This window comes from Mirounga angustirostris, unplaced genomic scaffold, assembly GCF_029215605.1.
Source record: "Mirounga angustirostris isolate CCGP_5_RB_7025 unplaced genomic scaffold, mMirAng1.0.hap1 SCAF_5, whole genome shotgun sequence".
NCBI classification, from domain to species: Eukaryota; Metazoa; Chordata; class Mammalia; order Carnivora; family Phocidae; genus Mirounga; species Mirounga angustirostris.
The window spans coordinates 114,061,975-114,081,666 of record NW_026991713.1 but is presented as its reverse complement, the minus strand read 5'-3'; the positions used below and the strand labels follow the sequence as shown (position 1 = coordinate 114,081,666).

Below are 19,692 nucleotides of genomic sequence, written 5' to 3'. Positions count from 1 at the left end.
GCAGTGGCAGGGGAAATATAAAGCAGAGACAGAAAAGAAGTATAGTTAATATGATTTCGTGATTATTGAATGTAAAAAGTTAGGGGAGAGAGGAAATCTAAGAAGATTCATATGTTTCCAGGTTGAACACTGGCATTTAAATTGGACATGAAGAATGAGTAGGACTTTATCAGATGAAGAGTGGAGAGCGGTGGGAGTAGGGAAGACCAGGTTTTTTTCTGTATACGTTGAATTTGATGGAATGTCCATGTAGTAGATTTTCAATAATTGGATAATCGAATACTAGGAGGTTTCTAGCTGGAGGTAGAGCTTCAAGGTTGGAGGTGCAGATTTGAAATAATCTGATTAGAATTATTAAGCAAAGTGATAGCTTGGACAAAGATTGAGCTTGTCCATGGTGGAGAAACATATAGAATGAGAAGGAGGCCAGTGAACAAACCCTGGGAATACCAAAATATAAGGGTGGATGGAGGAGTAGGAGTTAGTAGAGAAGACTGAGGAGTGACTGGGGAAACGTAAGAGAGGAATTAGAGGAAGTGATGGTGAAAAAATTAAAAAAATATTTCAAGGAGGCGTATTACTGAAAAGAAAGAAATTACTGAAAAGAAAGTTGGATTTAACTTTTAAAAGCTCTTTGGTGGTAACCTTTTCAAAAGAATTTTTGAGTTGTACGATCTATTATTTACATGATTGGTACTTTCTACGTCCAAATTTGGAAAAATAACACATCAAGTAAGGTCCTACGTAACTTTTTTGTAACTGCAGTGTCTACCCGGACAGGGTCAAGGGAAAATGGTCTAGCCTGGTGAGTAGACTTGCCAACATTTTTCCATAATTGTCAAAACCTAGGAGTCAAGTGTGAGGAAAAGTGTTGTCTTTCTTACCTGTTTCTGGTGGAGATACTTGAGTTTTTCCTCAAGTCCTTGATACACTCTTCTGGATGAATACGAAAACAAAAACAGCAACAGGCAGGAAGCCACTGTCAGGCCCTATCTCTGATATGGAATCATGATGCAGCTGTATTTTGAGAGTTTTAAAGTTTGATCAGAAATAGTTTACAGACCTGCAGTTTGGAGCCTTTTGACCTCTTTTAAATATTTTATTGCAGAAAACTAGTATAATACCGAGGAGAAAATATAAGGTGATACACTGAATATACTAGTCTCACTAGTTTAGGAATTCTGTGTCAGTAAAAACAGTCAATACCTGACTATTTTGGTTAGTGCTGTCTCTCTTGATCCTCTTTTCATTTGCCTTCTTCTAATATCTCCACTTCTACTGCTCCTTTCTGAATTTCATCTCTAAAGAAAGCGCTAAGGAAAATTGTCTTGGAATCCAACACTATTAGAACACATTTCTACCATATGTATGTTTGACATATATGTGTATTTCCTTCTAAGGTAATGGGCTACCTAATCTAAAGTGTATCTCATATTTTATTAGTTTCTTGTGCTAAATTTCTTTGTATCTGTATCACAGTGACAAAGTTAGTGATGATGGTCTGCCAAGACTGAAAGCATTTTCTGGATTGTCAGAAATTTTTATCTGATACACCTTTAATGTGAAATGCTTTTATATTTTTTTTCCAGAAATTGGTAAACTGTGACTTAACAAGAATATGTGGCCAATTAGATTATCAAGTTTTTAACCATCTATGTATATAAGATAACTCACTTTGTTTTCCCCCAAATGAGCCCTATTGATCTTTAATGATCAAATCCACTATTTTCAGGGTGGAGCGGATAACTCATATTTTGGATGGAGTATTTTTGGCTTTTTTTTTTTTTTTTAAGATTTTATTTATCTACTTGACACACAGAGAGATAGCAAGAGCAGGAACACAAGCAGGAGGAGTGGGAGAGGGAGAAGCAGGCTTCCCGCGGAGCAGGGAGCCCGATGTGGGACTCGATCCCAGCATCCTGGGATCATGACCTCAGCCGAAGGCAGACGCTTAACGACTGAGCCACCCAGGCATCCTATTTTTGGCTTTTTGACTAGTTTGTCGACAACTGCCTTTAATAGGTGAACTATGCTTTTAATTCTGTAAGAAATTAAGGAAAAGACTGGAAACAAAACTCTATAATCAATAGTGTGTTGTTAAACTGTGTATGATAGTTACATATTTTTCTATAGTTATCCCAGTTACCTTATTGATTCATAACTACCATAAAAATGGTATTAAGCCCTATTTATTTATGTATTTATTTTCTTTAAGATGTTTTTTTTATTTATCTGACAGAGAGAGACACAGCGAGAGAGGGAACACAACTAGGGGGAATGGGAGAGGGAGAAGCAAGCTTCCCGCTGAGCAGGGAGCCCGATGTGGGGCTCAATCCCAGGACCCTGGGACCATGACCCGAGCTGAAGTCAAACGCTTAACCACTGAGCCACCCATGCGCCCTGAATTAATCCCTATTTAGTTGGAGAAAATTTATGTGATCTTTTCATTTTTTTATAGGAAATTTTATACTGTAGAATATTTTGGTAATCATCAGGATTCTCTTTTTTTTTTCCTGATTAAAATAAGATTGTTGCTTGTTTGACATTATTTTCCGATCATTATGTCATCTCTTCTTTTTATGCCTTTATTCAGATGGGTATAGAAAAACAGGAATCTCCAAGGCAGATACTAAGAAAACCAGATTCAAGTAAAGGTGTTCTGTGAAATAACCGTCTGACTGTAATCATGTATAAAATATCAACCCAAATCATAAAAATTTCATATAATGCAGTTGTATTAGAGATTCCCAGAACGACACCCAGATTTGGTTATTCACTAGAAGAACTCACAGGTCTTAGCATATTTGTACTCATGCCTTTGGTTTATTACGGTGAAAGGATACAAAGCAAAATCAGCACAGAGGAAAGGTGCATGGAGTGAAGTCTAGAGGAAACCAAGTGCAGGCTTCTAAGAATCCTCTGCCTATGGCTGTGCTTAATTCCTCCAGCATCAAGTTATGTGCTTAATTCCTCCAGCATCAAATTATGACAACACATATGAAATGTTGTCTGCCAGTACAAGAATCTTGTAGAGACTCAGTGCCTGAAGTTTTCTTGAAATGATAATCATGTAGCCATCTTCTCCCTAGCGTATACCAAAATTCCAGGCTCCCTGAAGGAAATCAAGTATACAGGATAAGACACCTGGTTTGTACCAACACTTAGGCACAGCCACTCTTACCAGCTATGGAATGGTGGGAACCCTCCCAAAATCCAAGTTCCCGGATACCAACCAAGGGCCAGCCATTCAAGTGGGATCTAATGGTGGCAGTCTTTGGCCTGCTCTATGGAATCTTTTTTGCATAGGAATTATAGCCCTGACTTAATTTTTGTTGTTGTTTTAAGATTTTATTTTAACAGCAAGAAATATGATGGTATCACATGGTACTGGTTTCAGTAGCATGATCTGTATTAAATGAAGTGCTGGTTACTTTTTTGACTTTTGGTGAATATTTAACAGGTATTTGTACATAAATTACTGCGGCAATATTAGGTAATTATAATCTTTTTTTTACCTTATTAAACTTTCATTATGATTCTTAGATTAAACAATGGTTTCTGATTTAAAATTAGAATAAAAATTCTTAATTATATAGATAATCCAGTTTTGTTTCATATGATAGTGAATCCCTGTTTATAAGATTCGATTATATAATTGTCAGTTATTTTCTTGCCTAAGTATGCAATTAAAATTATTTGCTTTATGTATTTTCATATACTTCAATTTGGTGGATAATACCTGTATTCTGTTACTTCGGTCTTTATCTTAATTTTCACGGTGGCTGTATCTTACTTTAATACATGGTGATAGCAGGCTTAATGGATACCTTTTTTTTCCTTCACGAAAAATAGACCTTACTTTTTAGAACATTTTCAAGTTAACAGCAAAATATAGCAGAAAGTACAGAGTTTCCATTTACCCCATGTTCCCATACATGCATAGCCTCCCCTGTTGTCAACATCCTGTACCACAGGGATACATTGTTTTATTTACATTAACTCATCTTTATCATCCAAAGTCCATAATTTACATTTCGGTGCAGTCTTGGTGTTGTACATTCTATTGGTTTTAACAAATGTATAATGACATGGAATAGTCTCACTGCCTTAAAAGTCCTCTGTGCTGTGCCTATTCATCCCTCCTTTTGCCGCAACCCTTAACTCCTAACTTGAAAAGTTTTACTTTTTCCAGAATGTCATATAGTTGCAATCATACAGTGGATATCTTCTTGAATGCTTATTTTTTAATTTATTTTTATTTTATTTTATTTTTTTAAAGATATTATTTATTTATTTGAGAGAGAGAGAGAGAACTCGAGGAGGGGGAGGGGCAGAGGGAGAGGGAGATGCAGACACCCCCACTGAGCAGGGAGCCCGATGCGGGGCTCGATGTCAGGACCCTGAGATCATGACCTGAGCTGAAGGCAGATGCTTAACCACTTAACCGACTGAGCCACCCAGGCGCCCCTCTTCTTGAATGTTTGAAAAATTAAAATTCCAAGGTAATTGAATATAGTGATTCAAGATATTCTTTGTCCTTTGTTTTGTTTTGTGTTCATCAGTGTAGGATCTGATGACATATGCCTTACAGACTGAAAAAGTGTGATTTCTATAGACATTTGTCACATAATGGGGAGGGTTGAGAACAATGACATCATGTACTACTACCTAGCACTAACCATTGGTACCATTCTGGTCTAAGAGATGGGTCCAGATAGACTCTCTAGCAATGAAAGTAGATAGTCTCAAGAGGTTATACTTTATAAAACCAGAATCACTAAAATCACTAAAATCTTTCATACTTACCTGCAATTGGAAATAAGGCCAGAGAGAGTCTGTTTGCTATGTTTTGCCATGCTGCAAAGTACAGTGGCTATAGACCAAAGTTTGTGATGAGATGTTTCATCCTAAACTTAACAGTCTCTGCTGAAGAGCTGGAGAAGTTCTGTTGTGTTACAGCAAAATAAATGCAGTCTCTTTTAACTGCTCCTAGTAGTGGAAGTCCAGAAGAATCATGTTATTTAGGTTTGACATTGTCGGTCTATGATAATGATTCTGCTAATGATACTGTTTTCCGTCAGTCTCATAGGGCTTGGTTACAATTATGGTCATTATAAACATTCACTTGGAGGTATCAAATTCTGATAAATACCATTCTTTTCTTGCATTTGGTAAATGTAGAGGAGAAAGTAGGATTTCTTAATGCATTAACTGCCTACCAATAATATAATTAATACTCATTCCAGTGTGGTTTCCAGGTGTGATCTTGAAGGAATACTTTTTAACAAATCATCAGTCTTATACTTTTAATATTCTGTATTTTTCTGTTGTTGATTTAAAATGTATTTTGCTTTTTTCTTTAGTGGCAGATAAGAGTGCTGAAGAAGAGTCTTTAAGCAGGTAGGATTTTTATGGAGTCTTTCAAATTATGTGTTAACTAAGGGAATACAGAGAAAAGCATTTGTTGAGTTCTGCTCTGGGCTAGACACTATATTATGTGCTTGACACTTATTACTTATATAGTCATTACAATAGCTTCACAAAGTAGCTCTGCTATTATAGCCTATTTTTTATTAGTCAGCCGTGGTGCAGGGAGGTTGATTAATTGACCTGTGATTACATAGTTAATGAGTAGCAGACCCATGATTTGACTGTCAGCCTGTGTGACTCCCATCTCCATTCTTTTGTCCCTCAGCAGCACTGGGATTAAGATACAGATCCTAGTCAGATCAACTCAGTCAAATTTAGTTATGTGTTAACCCTGATTTAGAGTTTTCTTAAGAAACCAGGTTAGTTCAAGCATTTGTCCTAATATATTTGACAACTAGTGATAACTAGAGGTAATTACTGCAGTGGTAACTAGTCTGTTGTTTTTACTGTCAAAGATTTTAGGGTGGATCTCAGTTACCGATGGCCACAGTACATAGCTTTTACATAAGCAAGACCTAATCAGGCAAATTCTTAGATATAGTGATGTCTGCTCTCCTTGAGATGAATGATTTTTCCAGAAGTGAAGGATATGTAATCTAGGTGTAGACCATGTTGCATTAATTAAATTTATCATCTATTTAGAGGATATTTCTAAATGATTCTCTACTTACTGACTTCCCAGTCTAGTTTTACCTAGGCTAGTACCCTTGACTAGTTCTTTGAAGCTTCTTCTTTTTTTTTTGTAGACCTTTTTCTTTTTCTCCATGACTTTTCTATAATCTTTTCTTGATTTTTTTTTTTTTTTTACTTTGCTTTTCTTGGTGTTTCTTTTAGTCCATTAATTGTTTCCATTTCTGCCAGCTAAATAGTCTCTGTGTTTCTATAGACAAAATCAAAAGCACATAGAATTTCAGGATCTTAAGGAATCTTAGAGATGAATTAATCAAAATACCCTCTGGTACTGCAACCTATGTTCAACATCCTCCCACCAAGTGGTTGTTTAAATGGAGAATTTGAAACTCAAAAGAGATTAAAAGTGACTTATTTGGATATGATAAGTGACAGAAATGAGATTTAAATTCAGGTTTTTTCCTTTTTTCTCATCTTGTAGGTAAATGTTTTAATAATTGAAAGATGGGGAGGGGGTCTTATGAACACAGTGAAGGGGGGTAAGGAAGGAATTAGCAGGAGAGGCCAAGTTTCAAGAAGAATAACACTGGGTTGGATAGTTTTAGGAAAGATGTCAGAATATTGGGGTTTATGATAAGTTAGATAAAGATGAATTATAGGAATGACGGATACACACACACACACAAAGGAATGAAGGACACAGGATATTGGGAGTTGTTTAGAAAGGCATATTAAAATAGAGGGTTGAAGAGAATCTTGAGCAGCTTTTTTGTTTGTTGGTTTAATTGAATGAACTAGCATACTTCAGGTTTTCTGTTGAGAGATATTAAAATCATTTGAGCCACTGGGAAGAATCTTTTTACAGCATATAAGAATGTGATATCATTTACTTCCACCCCAACTTACAGAGAGTGGCTTAGATCCTCTTGAGTAATAGGCGCAATGGAGATTCTACACAACATAGATGTATGGCCCAAGGTAGCGGTCTCCTCACTCCACCTCTTTTCTTAATTCTCTGATGCCCTGCCCATGTACATGTAGGGTTTGGTGGGGTATGAGTGGCTGTCAAATCAGTAACAGGAGTTTTATTTGGGTAGTTGGTAACATGTCTACGTTGAGATGACTCCATGGATGACTGAAACTCCATTTTGCTTGTTCTCCAGGAGCAGGAAATGGCTCCTACTCTTGGACATTTGAGCCTATCCTTGTTTTGGGAGTCTGTGCTTTCATAGACTAAAGACTTAAAGGTTGGAGAGTACCACTGAGCCCTGCAGAAGAGTGATAATAGGGGTGGGAACTCACAGAAAGAAAATATTAGGCAGTGTATAGGGAAATAGAGGCACAGCCACCCGGACTCTGTTTTTATAGCAGTCTCTCTTCTTGGGTATCTGAGTGCCTATGAAGGTTTTTAAGGTCTTGCTCGTTTATGTAGACCTAAATAAGGCAGGACCAGTGAAGGAAAAAATTTGAACCTTATAATTTTTAATCTTTTAATCTGGGAATAGTATTCCCACTAATAACATAAATTTGTTCTTTAACATTTATATATTTATTTATTTCTTTTAATTGAAGCATAGTTGACACAAGATGTTATGTTAGTTTCAGGCGTACAAGGTAGTGCTTGAACAACTCTATATGTTACACCATGCTTACCACAAGTGTAGCTACTATCTGTTACTGCATAATGCTATTACAATACCAGTGACTATATTCCCTATGTTGTACTTGTATCCCTGTGACTTACTATAACTGGAATCCTGAACCTCCCATTCCCCTTCACCCATTTCGTCCGTCCCCCACCTCCTTCCCTTCTGGCAATACAGAATTCTCTCTATTTCTGGGTCTGTTTCTGCTTTTTGTTTGTTCATTTGTTCTGCTTTCTAGATTCTACATATAAGTGAAATCATACAATATTTGTCTTTCTCTGACTATTTCACTTAGCATAATACCCTCTAGGTACATCTACATTGTTGCAAATGGCAAGATCATATTCTTTTTTATGGCTGAGTAACATTCCTCTGTGTGTGTGTGTGTGTGTGTGTGTGTAAGAGATACATCTGTTGATGGACACTTGGGTTGTTTCCATATATTGGCTGTTGTAAATAATGCTGCAGTAAACATGGGGGTGCATATATCTTTTCAAATCAGTGTTTTCATTTTCTTTGGGAAAGTAAGTAACCAGTAATGGAATTACTGGATCTTGTGTTATTTCTATTTTTAATATTTCAAGGAACCTCCATACTGTTTTTCACACCATTTTCTATCCCCACCACCAGTGCACAAGGGTTCCTTTTTCTCTACATCCTCACCAACACTTGTTTTTTGTGTTTTTGATTCTAGCCATTCTGACAGGTGTAAGGCGATAATTCATTGTGGTTAACTTTTGAACAATTAACTTTCAAACATTTCAGAGAATTCCTTGCCTGTCACTCTTAGTTATGGGAACTAAGACTGGGTCTTTACTAGGTATTTCACATCTTCGGAGAGGTGGAGGCAAGATAGATAACGAAAACCTTCTTAAAAACAGAGACCAAATTTTGAAAGACCTGTACTCTAACAACTATAAAACATTGATGACAGAAATTGTGTCAAGACAGAAGAAGTGGAAAGACGTTGCATGCTCATGAATGGGAAAAACACATATTGTTAAAATGTCTATACTACCCCAGGCAATCTACAGATTTAATGCAATGCCTATTAAAATACCAACATTTTTCACAGAACTAGAACAAACAATCCTAAAATTTGTATGGAACCACTGAAGACCTCGAATAGCCAAGGCAATATTGAAAAACAAATTGGAAGTATCACAGTTCCAGATTTCAAGTTATATTACAAAGCTGTAGTCATCAAAACAGTATGGTACTGGCAAAAAACAAATATAGATCAGTGGAATAGAACAGAAAACCCCAGAAATAAACCCATAACTATATGGTCAATTAATCTTTGACAAAGCAGGAAAGAATATCCAATGGAGAAAAAGCAGTCTTTTCAACAAATGGTGTTGGGAGAACTGGACAGCTACATGCAAAAGAATGAAACTGGACCACTTTCTTTAAAAATACACTCAAAAATGGGTTTAAGACCTAAATGTGACACCTGAAATCAAATATTTGAAGAGAGCACAAGCAGTAATCTCTCTGATATTGGCTGTAGCAGTGGTGTTTTGTTTTTTTGTTTGTTTGTTTTTCTCTAATTATGTCTCTTGAGGCAAGAACAATAAAAACAAAAATAAACTATTGGGACTACATCAAAATCAAAAGCTTTTGCACAGTGAAGGAATCAGTCCACAAAATGAAAAGGCAACCTATGAATAGGAGAGGATCTTTGCAAATGACATAGCTGATAAAGGGTTAGTATACAAATACAAAGAACTGATAGAACTCAACACCCAAAACACAACCCGGTTGAAAAATGATCAGAAGACATGAACAGACATTTTTCCAAAGAAAACATACAGATGGTCAACAGGCACATAAGAAGATGCTCAACATCACTCATCATCAGGGAAATGCAAATCAAAACTACAATGAGACACCACTGCACACCTGTCAGAATGACTAAAATCAAAAACACAAGAAACAAGTGTTGGTGAGGATGTGGAGGAAAAGGAACCCTCTTGGATTGTTGGTGGGAATGCAAACTGGTGCAGCCACTGTGGGAAACAGTATGGAGTTTCCTCAAAAAGTTAAAAATAGAACTACCCTATAATCGAGTAATTGCACTACTGGGTATTTACCAAAAAATACGGAAACACCAATTCAAAGGGATACATGCACTCCTATGTTTACTGCAGCATTATTTACAAGAGTCAGCCCAAGTGTCCATTGATAGATGAATGGGTAAAAAGTGATATACATACACAATGGAATATTATTCAGGCATAGAAAAGAATGAAATCTTGCCATTTGCAATGAAATGGGTGGAACTAGAGAGTATTATGCTAAGTGAAGTCAGAGAAAGACAAATACCATATGATTTTACTCATATGTAGAATTTAAGAAACAATAAAAATGAGCAAAGGGAGAAAAAAAAAAAAGACAAACCAAGAAACAGACTCTTAACGATAGAGAACAAATTGATGGTTACCAGAGGGGAGGGAGATGGGTGGGGGAATGGGTGAAATAGGAGACAGAGATTAAGGAATGCACTTGTCATGATGAGCACTGGGTGATGTATGGAATTGCCCTATCATTATATTGTATACATGAAACTAATATAGCACTTGTATGTTAATGATATAGGATTTAAAATAAAAACTTAACAAAAACAGAGGCCAAATTTTAAGTATTATCAAGAAAGTTCATTCAGTAAATAGCTGACCTTTCATTCGATTTTTCTTTTTAATGAACTTGTTTTTGTTGATGTTTTTGCTCTAAAGTATTTCTGTTAAACCTGGTACTGATGATTCATGGCCTACATCAGATGATGAAGACTTTAATTTTGATATCAAGGTAAAGTACTCTTGTGAAATTTGTTTTCCTGCTCTGAATTTAGTTTGTATATTATTTACTCTTAAAATTTAGCAGTGGCCTACCTATCATCATTTTGTTTGTAATGGAAAGTGGGTCAGAACAAACCATTTTGTAGAATTTTTTTTTTTTTTTTTTTTTTTTTTTTTTACTCTGGTAAATACTGAAGGTGGAGGCTGAAAAAAATGGGCTGGAAAATAGGTAATGACAGGAAAATTATATTGGGAAAAGCTTTTCCATAATGGAGGAAATAAGATATTTGGTGTAGGATAAGGATTTTTCTGTGAGTTTTAAGTTATCTTAACATGACTTTTCTTTCTTTCTTAACATGACATTTATAATACTCATGCCTAAATGAAATCTTTAGTGGATTCAATTATTGCGGACGTTTTTCCCTTGGTAACATATAGTTTTACAAAAGACTTTTTTCTCTATTTTTATCCTTTGTTGTACATTTAGACTAAAATAATATTAGAAATTGTGGAAATTCAGAAATTTAAATTCTCAGAATTTATATTGCAAAGGTATTCCACTGTGTTTTCAAAATAATTCCATTAAGATTATAGTTAAAACGTTATCTAAGTGAAGAATACATGTTTTGCCTAAAATAATAATCAGCTCTAGAAGCAGAGGCTCTTCATACCCATATGGTAAAATGTCCAATTTCAGAAATCTTTTATATTACAGTTTTTAAAAATATCTACTCAATCTTTGTATCAGATTCTACAATTTAAAATTTCATTCTTATTTAAATATTCATTTTAAAGCCCCTGCATCATTATAAGCTACTGGATGTTAGGAAACGTAATTGTCCATCTCCTGGAACACCTAGAATAAAGTCTTGCTTGGAAGAAGCAATTTAATATTTTTTGAATGTGAATAAATGAGCAGACAGATGGAATTCTGTATAATGGAATGTTATAAGTAATGTGCATAGTGTGTCATAATTAAATACATGAATTTTTAAAAATATGGCTCAAATTTATATTCCTATTTTTTAAAAAGATTTATTTATTTGAGACAGAGAGAATGAGAGAGACCACATGAGAGTGGGGAGGGTCAGAGGGAGAAGCAGACCCCCCCGCTGAGCAGGCGCCCCCCCCTCCACCCCCCCGATGTGGGACTCGATCCCGGGACTCCAAGATCATGACCTGAGCTGAAGGCAGTCGCTTAACCAACTGAGCCACCCAGACGCCCTATATTCCCTTTTTATGTTTAAGATTTATAAGTGCAAATGAATGATGTTGAGGAAATAAATAAATAAGAAAAAAGGTTACAGTATATTTTTTAGTATCCTCTAATTGTGAGCTCAGAATTTTCTTTTTTTTTTTTTTAAGATTTTATTTATTTATTTATTTGAGAGAGAGAAACAGCATGAGAGGGGAGAGAGTCAGAGTGAGAAGCAGGCTCCCCGCAGAGCCAGGAGCACGATGTGGGGCTCAATCCCAGGACTCCGGGATCATGACCCGAGCCAAAGGCAGATGCTTAACCAACCGACTGAGCCACCAAGGCACCCCATGAGCTCAGAATTTTAGATACAAATTCCTCAACTTTTTTCTTTAACCCCATCTGTGTCTCATTAGATATCCTTTCAAGGTGTACATTTCTCCTTAGAATTCTCATTACCAATTCTTTCTCCATGTGGAAAGTTGATGTGTTAGAAACATTTCTTTTTCTATTTTTTTCTCTCTATAGTAATAATTTATAACTTTCAGGTACTGATAAGGTAAAGGTAAGTGGAAAAAATATTTTTCAGTATATGTAAATATGATTATGGATATACTATAAACAGAAGTCTCTTAAATTTTTTGAATTACATATTATAAATATATATATTATGTATATATTGTAAATATATACATTACATATATATTATAAATATATCTAAAACAGAGGCTTTCATTCATAGTATATCCCTAATAACACTGACTTTTCTCACTCTACATTTATTTGTTTAAAAAAACTGTAGTAAGGAATTTAATTTTTTCTCTATAAAGTAAATTGTTGGGGTGCAGGTGCCCCTTCAGATCACTATGTTTGTATCCTTTGGATAAATACCTAGTAGTGCAATTGCTGGGTTGTAGGGTAGCTTTATTTTTAACTTTTTGAGGAAGAATATATATATAATAATCAGTTAGGGGTAAGGAAAATAACATTTTGGGACTAGCTATTAAATCTCTCATAATCCTCATCCCAGGAGAAAATATAGGCTTAGTAAATGGCAGAACTGAGATTTGAATCTCCATTTGAATGATTCCAAAACCTGTGTTCTCTGTGTAGTGGTGCTCATTTGATAATGGGGAATTATCAATAATAATTAAAATTAAAATAATAATTATTTTATCAAATGTGATACTTGTAGTCCTTAAAACTATTAATTTTTTTCTAGACTGTCCCAAAACCAAACTTGAGAGCGCTAATGAATGCTTCTGAGCAATTCAAGAATGGTAAGCTATTTGAAGACGTGTTATTCACTAATTTTTGCCCATTCTTGTATTATTCAGTAATTCGAAATTACAGATATTTTCATGTTCTTTTTATTTTGTTTTTTACTAAGTGGGAACAAAATGTGGCCTTATAACACTAGGAGGTAGAACTTTATCTGAGCACGATAATTCTGATTATGAAGATGAAAATATAGTTGGACTTCTTTACAAACCACCATTCAAAGCCAATGACTTTTCTTGTCCTGCTTTTTCAAAACCTGTCAAATCGTTAGCAGGCCATGGTGTTATAAAGGTAAGTTGTTCTGTTTTAAGCTTTTTTCCCTATTTTTTTCACATACCATCCTCTTGATCCTTATAATGAAAAGAATCTTAGGAAAAAACAGAAGTCCTCAAGATCATAAGGGGAAATAATATAATAACAACAGAGAGGTAAGTACCAGATTGAGATTTATAAAGGTTGGTGGGAGTAAACAATTCTTAGGTATGCCATTATGGAAGGAAAGAATTAGAAAGCAACTGGAAAGAACAGCTAGATGGATGTGAAGATGAGGGAGGGGGTGGGGGGAAGAATTAATTTAAGAAGGGCAAGATGAATGTAAAGATTAAAGAGTTGAGAGAGATTATTATAAAAAGACAACAGCAGTAGTGAGGCTAAGGGAGAGCAGATACTCTATATTACAAAATATGGTAGAAATTATTTTAAGTGCAAAATAAGAAAACAACGTGAAGTAATAAAAAAAAATGCTTAGACTCTTCTGAATGACTTAAAGCTGACTTTTATGAAGAACTGGAAGAAAATTTTATCCTTCCATTTAAGTTTAATAAAGTGTGCTATCTTATATTTAATTTAGCAAAACCTGTGTTTATAGATAATGCAAAGTGAAATCTGTTTTAGGCCTTAATCAGATTTATTATGAATTTTGAATTTTTGGCCATTGTCTTTCTTGTGGTTTCTTTCTTTCTTTCTTTTGTAAGATTTTATATATTTATTTTTGTGAGAGAGAGAGAGTGTGAGTGCACGAGCAGGAGGAGGTGCAGAGGGAGAAGCAGACTCCCCACTGAGGAGGGAGCCTGATGCAGGACTCAATCCAAGGACCCTGGGTTCATGACCTAAGCTGAAGGCAGACTCTAAACCAACCGAGCCACCCAGGTGCCCTTTCTTGTGGTTTCTGATTTAACTTCCTGTGTGGTAGAATCTTGGTAGGTTTTAGATCTTTTTGAGACTAAAGAGAGGAAATAAGTAAACATTTAGTCTTTTCATTAATTAAAACTGAAATTTCTGATTATGTAAGTGAGGTTCTTAATCTTTATCCAATAAATGAAATAAATTTTAAGCTGTAACACTCTTAAAGAAAAAATAGAAAATTTTGTTTCTGGATTGTGATTTATAATTTATTTTTAATTGTATCTGCATTTAATAGATACACAGACACACATCAAATGAATGAACTCACAATTTATAGGTTTTTTTCTAATATGAACTGTTTGTCATTGTAGAATCATAAGGAAGGAAAGGTTGCCAACAGAGTATACAGAATTATTTCTGGAAGATGATTTTTACTTTTTCAAATATCTCCAATAGTAGATACATTTTATATTATTCTCAGGAAACTTTAGTATTCATCGTTGTTAATTTTTGTTTTAGATTTAAAAAATTTTAAGTAATCTCTATACCCAACATGGGGCTTGAACTCACCACCCTGAGATCAAGAGTCACACACTCTTCCAACTGAGCCAGCCAGGCGCCCCATAGTTGTTAAATTTAACATGTGAATTCTTTCATATCTGAAATTCAGAAATACTGGTGATTTGATTTTTTTTTGTCCCTTTCTTCTTTCCTTCTGTGAATATTGGGTCCTGCTTGATGATCATACATGTATTTGGAGACTTTAAAACCTTCAACTTGGATGATCATGATTATTAATTTTTTAATACTAGATTCTTTCCCCAGTCTTTAACTACCATCCTATATTCATTGATAGGAAATTAGAGCTATTAGTATGCTGTTCACAGTGGAATAAGAAAATCATGTGAATTTTAAAATAGGGCTTTATATTTTTCTCGTACATTGTAGTAGTACTTAAAGATGCCTCAAAATTCTATAATCCTATAAGTATTTCTCTTCTACAATTTAAATCTTTTAAAATTAATTTTTAGAAAATTATTCTTACAAAATCTTGAATTGGTGTTTTGCAATTAAATCTTTTTATTAATCTTAAAAATGCTATTCATTAAAGAAATTAATACTTGCCTATATATATATTTTTTTTTCTAAATATTTATTTCAGAGAGAGAGAGAGTCAGGGGGAGGGGCAGAAGGAGAGGAAAAGAGAGGGAGAGAAGCAGACTCCCCACTGAGCATGGAGCCTGATTTGGGACTCAATCTGACAAACCTGAGATCATGACCTGAGCCAAAATCAAGAGTCAGATGCTTAACGAGTTGAGCCACCCAGGTGCCCACTAACTTGCCTATATTAATAAAAGTCTATTTTCTATCCTTGAAACTAATGTTGAAGTATATAAATGAAATATTGAATCCCATGGTTTTTCCCCCCCCTGCTTTTATTTTTATTCTGAAAATTTCAGAGTTCTGTGTAGGTTTACATTAATTATATCAGGTTAGTATATTTTATAGATATTTGTTTTATTAACATCATGTGCTTTTCCTGTCATTTTTTCCTACTCCAAATGTATTTGTGTAAAACTTTCTCCTTAGGTGCTTCCAATTTGGTATGTCCCAGATTGAAGACTTTGTTTCTGACCCTTTCCTCTTCCCTGACTTTTTGTAATCTGCTTTGTCATTTGTTTTCCCCATCCTAGTATATTGTGCCACTGAAACACTGAAGCAGGAAAAATCCTGGACTGCAAACTTCCCTGAAATTACTACATCCAGGGGCACCTGGGTGGCTCACTTGGTTAAGCATCCGACTCTTGATGTTGGCTCAGGTCATGATCTCAGGGGTCCTGGTATCAAGCCCTGTTACAGGCTCCATACTGAGTAGGGAGTCTGCTTGAGGATTCTCTCTCTTCCTCTCCCTCTGCCCCTCCCCCTGCACGCACACACACTCTCTCTCTCAAAATAAGTAAATCTTTAAAAAAAAAAATCACCACATCTCTACCTCTGAAACCAGTAATACATTATATGTTAATTAATTGAATTTAAATTAGAAAAAGGGACGCCTGGGAGGCTCAGTCAGTTAGGGGGCTGCCTTCAGCTCAGGTCATGATCCGGGGGTCCTGGGATTGAGTCCCAAGTTGGGCTCCTTGCTCAGCGGGAAGCCTGCTTCTCGCTCTGCCTGCCACTCCTCCTGCTTGTGCTTTCTCTGTCTCTGACAAATAAATAAAAAATCTTAAAAAAAAAAAGTAAAAAACAAAACAGAAAAATCACCACATTCAGTATTTTGTCCCTGCTTACCATTTTTCATATCTTATTATCATAATTCACTCTCTCACGTATAGTTTTGAAATACTCTTCTGGTTTTGGTTCCCTTATGTTCATCTTTACATTGCTGTCAGACCTTTCTACAATATATTTCTGACGATGTAACTCCTCTGCTTATTTAGTGGATCCCCATTACATGAAGGAGAAAGTTCATATTCTAGCATGACACTTGCCTTTTTTGCTTCAGTCCTGATTTTCCAGTTATCTCTCTCTGTCCCATTCCCAAAAGTTGTGTTCCAGTTTTGCCACATTCTGGAGCTATCGTAACTTACTGCGTTATTTCATACTTCATCCTTTCGCTCATTCTACCTTTTCTAGAGTGTCCTTTGCACCCTCCTTGTGCACCTTGTCTGTCTTTCAATATACAGCCCTATCTGCAGCATTTCCTGAGCTTCCCATATGCAACTCTTTTCTCCTTTGTGCCTTCACTGTACTTTATTCACTTCACCTGCAGAACTAGTAAATGATACCCTTCTGTTCTTAATTGTTTTGGTCCATCTCTACCCCTACTAGCATATAGGGCAGTCTCTGTCGTTTATATTTCCACCTTCTCCCACGATAGTGCCTATGACTTGACAGGTACGGTGTGTCTTTGTCTTTCTGAGTGAGTGAGTGAGTGAACAAGTGAATTAATGTGATGTTTTCTGAAGTTGGGTTTTTGTTTTGTGTTGTTTTTATAGGAAGGAGAGGTGCAGCCGGCAACTGGAAAAAAAGACAATGGTATTAATATTACTGAAAGTGCTCCACAAGAGCAAACAGTTAATGACCATCTGACTTCTGCTGATAGAGCATACAAAAGTAATAGTAGTGGTAAGTTAGTAAACATCTGTGAATTTTTTCCTATGCTCAAATGCTAGTATAAAGAAATCTGAAAGTATGTAGATCCAGATGTTATGCATTTCATTAAGATATGTTTCTTTTGCTGTCTTTCTTTTTAAGTATCCTGACTACTACCAACTTTTTCTTCCTGAAAATAATTCAACCCTCTGAAAATCTTTACTGCTATTACTTTTATTTTATTGAAATAGTCATGAGTAGGGATAAGCTTGTACATATGTTTAAAATTCATAATAATACATGTTCTCATTAATGTTATCTGTGACTGTATTTTATAGTTACGATGTCAGCATTGGGATTAGGAGAAGAGGAAGATGGAGAATCACCTTGGGATTCTGAGGTACTGTTTTCTTCTTATTATTTTAAAATATAAGCATTGAATGATGTTAAAGCATAAAAGGGATGCTTAGACTTTACTCTGTCATCTCTGCATTTGCCCATAAAAACTATTTCCTTATACTTTTTACCTGTAATTGATAAAATAATTATGTGCTAAATATAATAATACAGCATAATACAGTTCTGCTAATTTGCAAGCTTAACTTAATGAAAGCTGTGTATTATTACTGCAGAAAACTGAGGTTTAGGAGTGATAAGGAATTAGTTTGCGTTTTGAAATTAAGTTATCTAAAAAACTAAAGAATTACTCCAGGCCAACCTATGGCCAGATGTGATTCTGTGGTGTATATGGATGTGCAAAATTTCTGATGAGATCTAGAAAGTTTGGATTATAGTTTTTTACAACTTGGAACTTGAAAAGCTAACGCCTGGGACTTGAAAGTATTTTATATATATATATATATATATTTTTTTTTTTTTTTTTTTTTAAGATTTTATTTATTTATTTGAGAGAGAGAGTGAGTGAGCAGGAGGGAGAGGGAAAGAGAATCTGAAGCAGACTCCCTCTGGGCGCAGAGCCCTACTATACCAAGAGTTGGACACTCAACTGACTGAGCCATCCAGGGGCCCTGAAAGTATTATACTTGGATTGTCAAGTAGATTTACAAGGAGCATTGGGATTATAATAACAATTTGGTTTAGTGGTGTTTTATTTATTTATTTTTAAAAAGATTTTATTTATTTATTTGAGAGAGAAAGAGATAGAGAAAGAGAGCATGAGCTGGGGGAGGTGCGGAGGGAGAGGGAGAAGCAGGCTCCCCACTGAGCACATGGGGCTAGATCCCAGAACCGACTGAGCCACCCAGGTGTCCCTGGTTTTGTGGTGTTTTAATAGGTAACAGCCATTTGGGATCGTTAAAATAGTATGCATTGAGTATCTTTGTGGCAGCCATACTTGTAGAAACATAAGTATAAAGTAATGATGACCTATTCTAAGGTGACAGACTGTGGAAGGAGGTGAAAAGGACCTGATCTCTTAGCACAGGCAGGTGCTTCAGAATGGTGCAGGCACCGTATTTGAAGTCAAAAGATATGCTAGCATCCTGGTTCTGTCACTTGGTAGCTGTGGGATGCCAGAAAAACTTGTTTAACCTGCTTGAATGTCAGTGACCTGATTCATAAAAATGGTACTAATACCTACCTCTCAGGTATGTGTAATGAACAAATGTGGTAACAAATGTGAAAACACTTTGTATACTGTAAAGGCTGCTATAGAAATATAGGACAAAAATGATCACAGCAGTATTTAGTGATTTATTAAATATTGAGGACACTTTTTTTTAAATGTGAAGATTTCTGAAGGACAGTAACATAAATGGCAGTAGTGTCCAGAAAAGAATGGGAAAGTTAGAACGGGCAGGTGGATTTCTAAGTTGGGGTATGTTACGTTTCAGTGACATTGTATAGGTATACAGTTGACCCTGGAACAGGATGAGTTTGAATTGTGTGTCCACTTACACGCAGACTATTTTTTTGATACAGTTCAGTACTGTTAATCTGTTTTCTCTTCCTTATGATTTTCTTAATAAACTTTTCTTTATATTGTAAGAATACAGTATATAATACATATAACACACAAAATGTGTTAATTGATTTTACATTATTGGTAAGGTCAGCATTAGGTTATAATTTTCTCTGACCTTCCATGCTCAGTTTACAGAGTCAATGGCCAAATGAGGATTAAGACATAGATTAGATCTAGAGAGCATATACGAGGTCTTCTATTTAAATGTTTTGGTTTTTCATTTACATTGTTCCTATTTTCAAGTCTAATTGCTTTTAAAGTAGGAAGTTCAATAGGAGATTAGTAGTTAAGTTTTTGGGGAATCAAAAGTTATGTGTGGATTTTTGACTGCACGGCTGTCAACGCCCTTAACCTTTGCATTGTGTAAGGGTCGACAGTATAGTGACTTGGTACTTGAGACCTTCTCAGTGAGGTGATTTTATTTATTTTTTAGAGAGAGAGAGAGAGCGTGTGAGAGGGTGGGGAGGGGCAGAAGAAGAGGGAGAGAGAGAATTCCAAGTAGGCTTCATG

At 35.5% G+C, this 19,692-nt stretch overlaps 2 protein-coding genes across 2 annotated transcripts in view; one reads left to right on the top strand and one right to left on the bottom strand.

The window, feature by feature from the left end:
- The window catches only part of LOC135364298 (ankyrin repeat domain-containing protein 26-like), a 362,531-nt gene that overhangs the window by 99,320 nt on the left and 243,519 nt on the right, over window positions 1-19,692 (bottom strand).
- The window catches only part of LOC123842471 (ankyrin repeat domain-containing protein 26-like), a 126,902-nt gene that overhangs the window by 12,556 nt on the left and 94,654 nt on the right, over window positions 1-19,692 (top strand). The window contains 6 exon segments of the mRNA XM_064593500.1: window positions 5,364-5,400; window positions 10,442-10,514; window positions 12,922-12,979; window positions 13,090-13,271; window positions 17,102-17,231; window positions 17,537-17,598. Coding sequence (XP_064449570.1) covers window positions 5,364-5,400; window positions 10,442-10,514; window positions 12,922-12,979; window positions 13,090-13,271; window positions 17,102-17,231; window positions 17,537-17,598 — 542 coding nt within the window.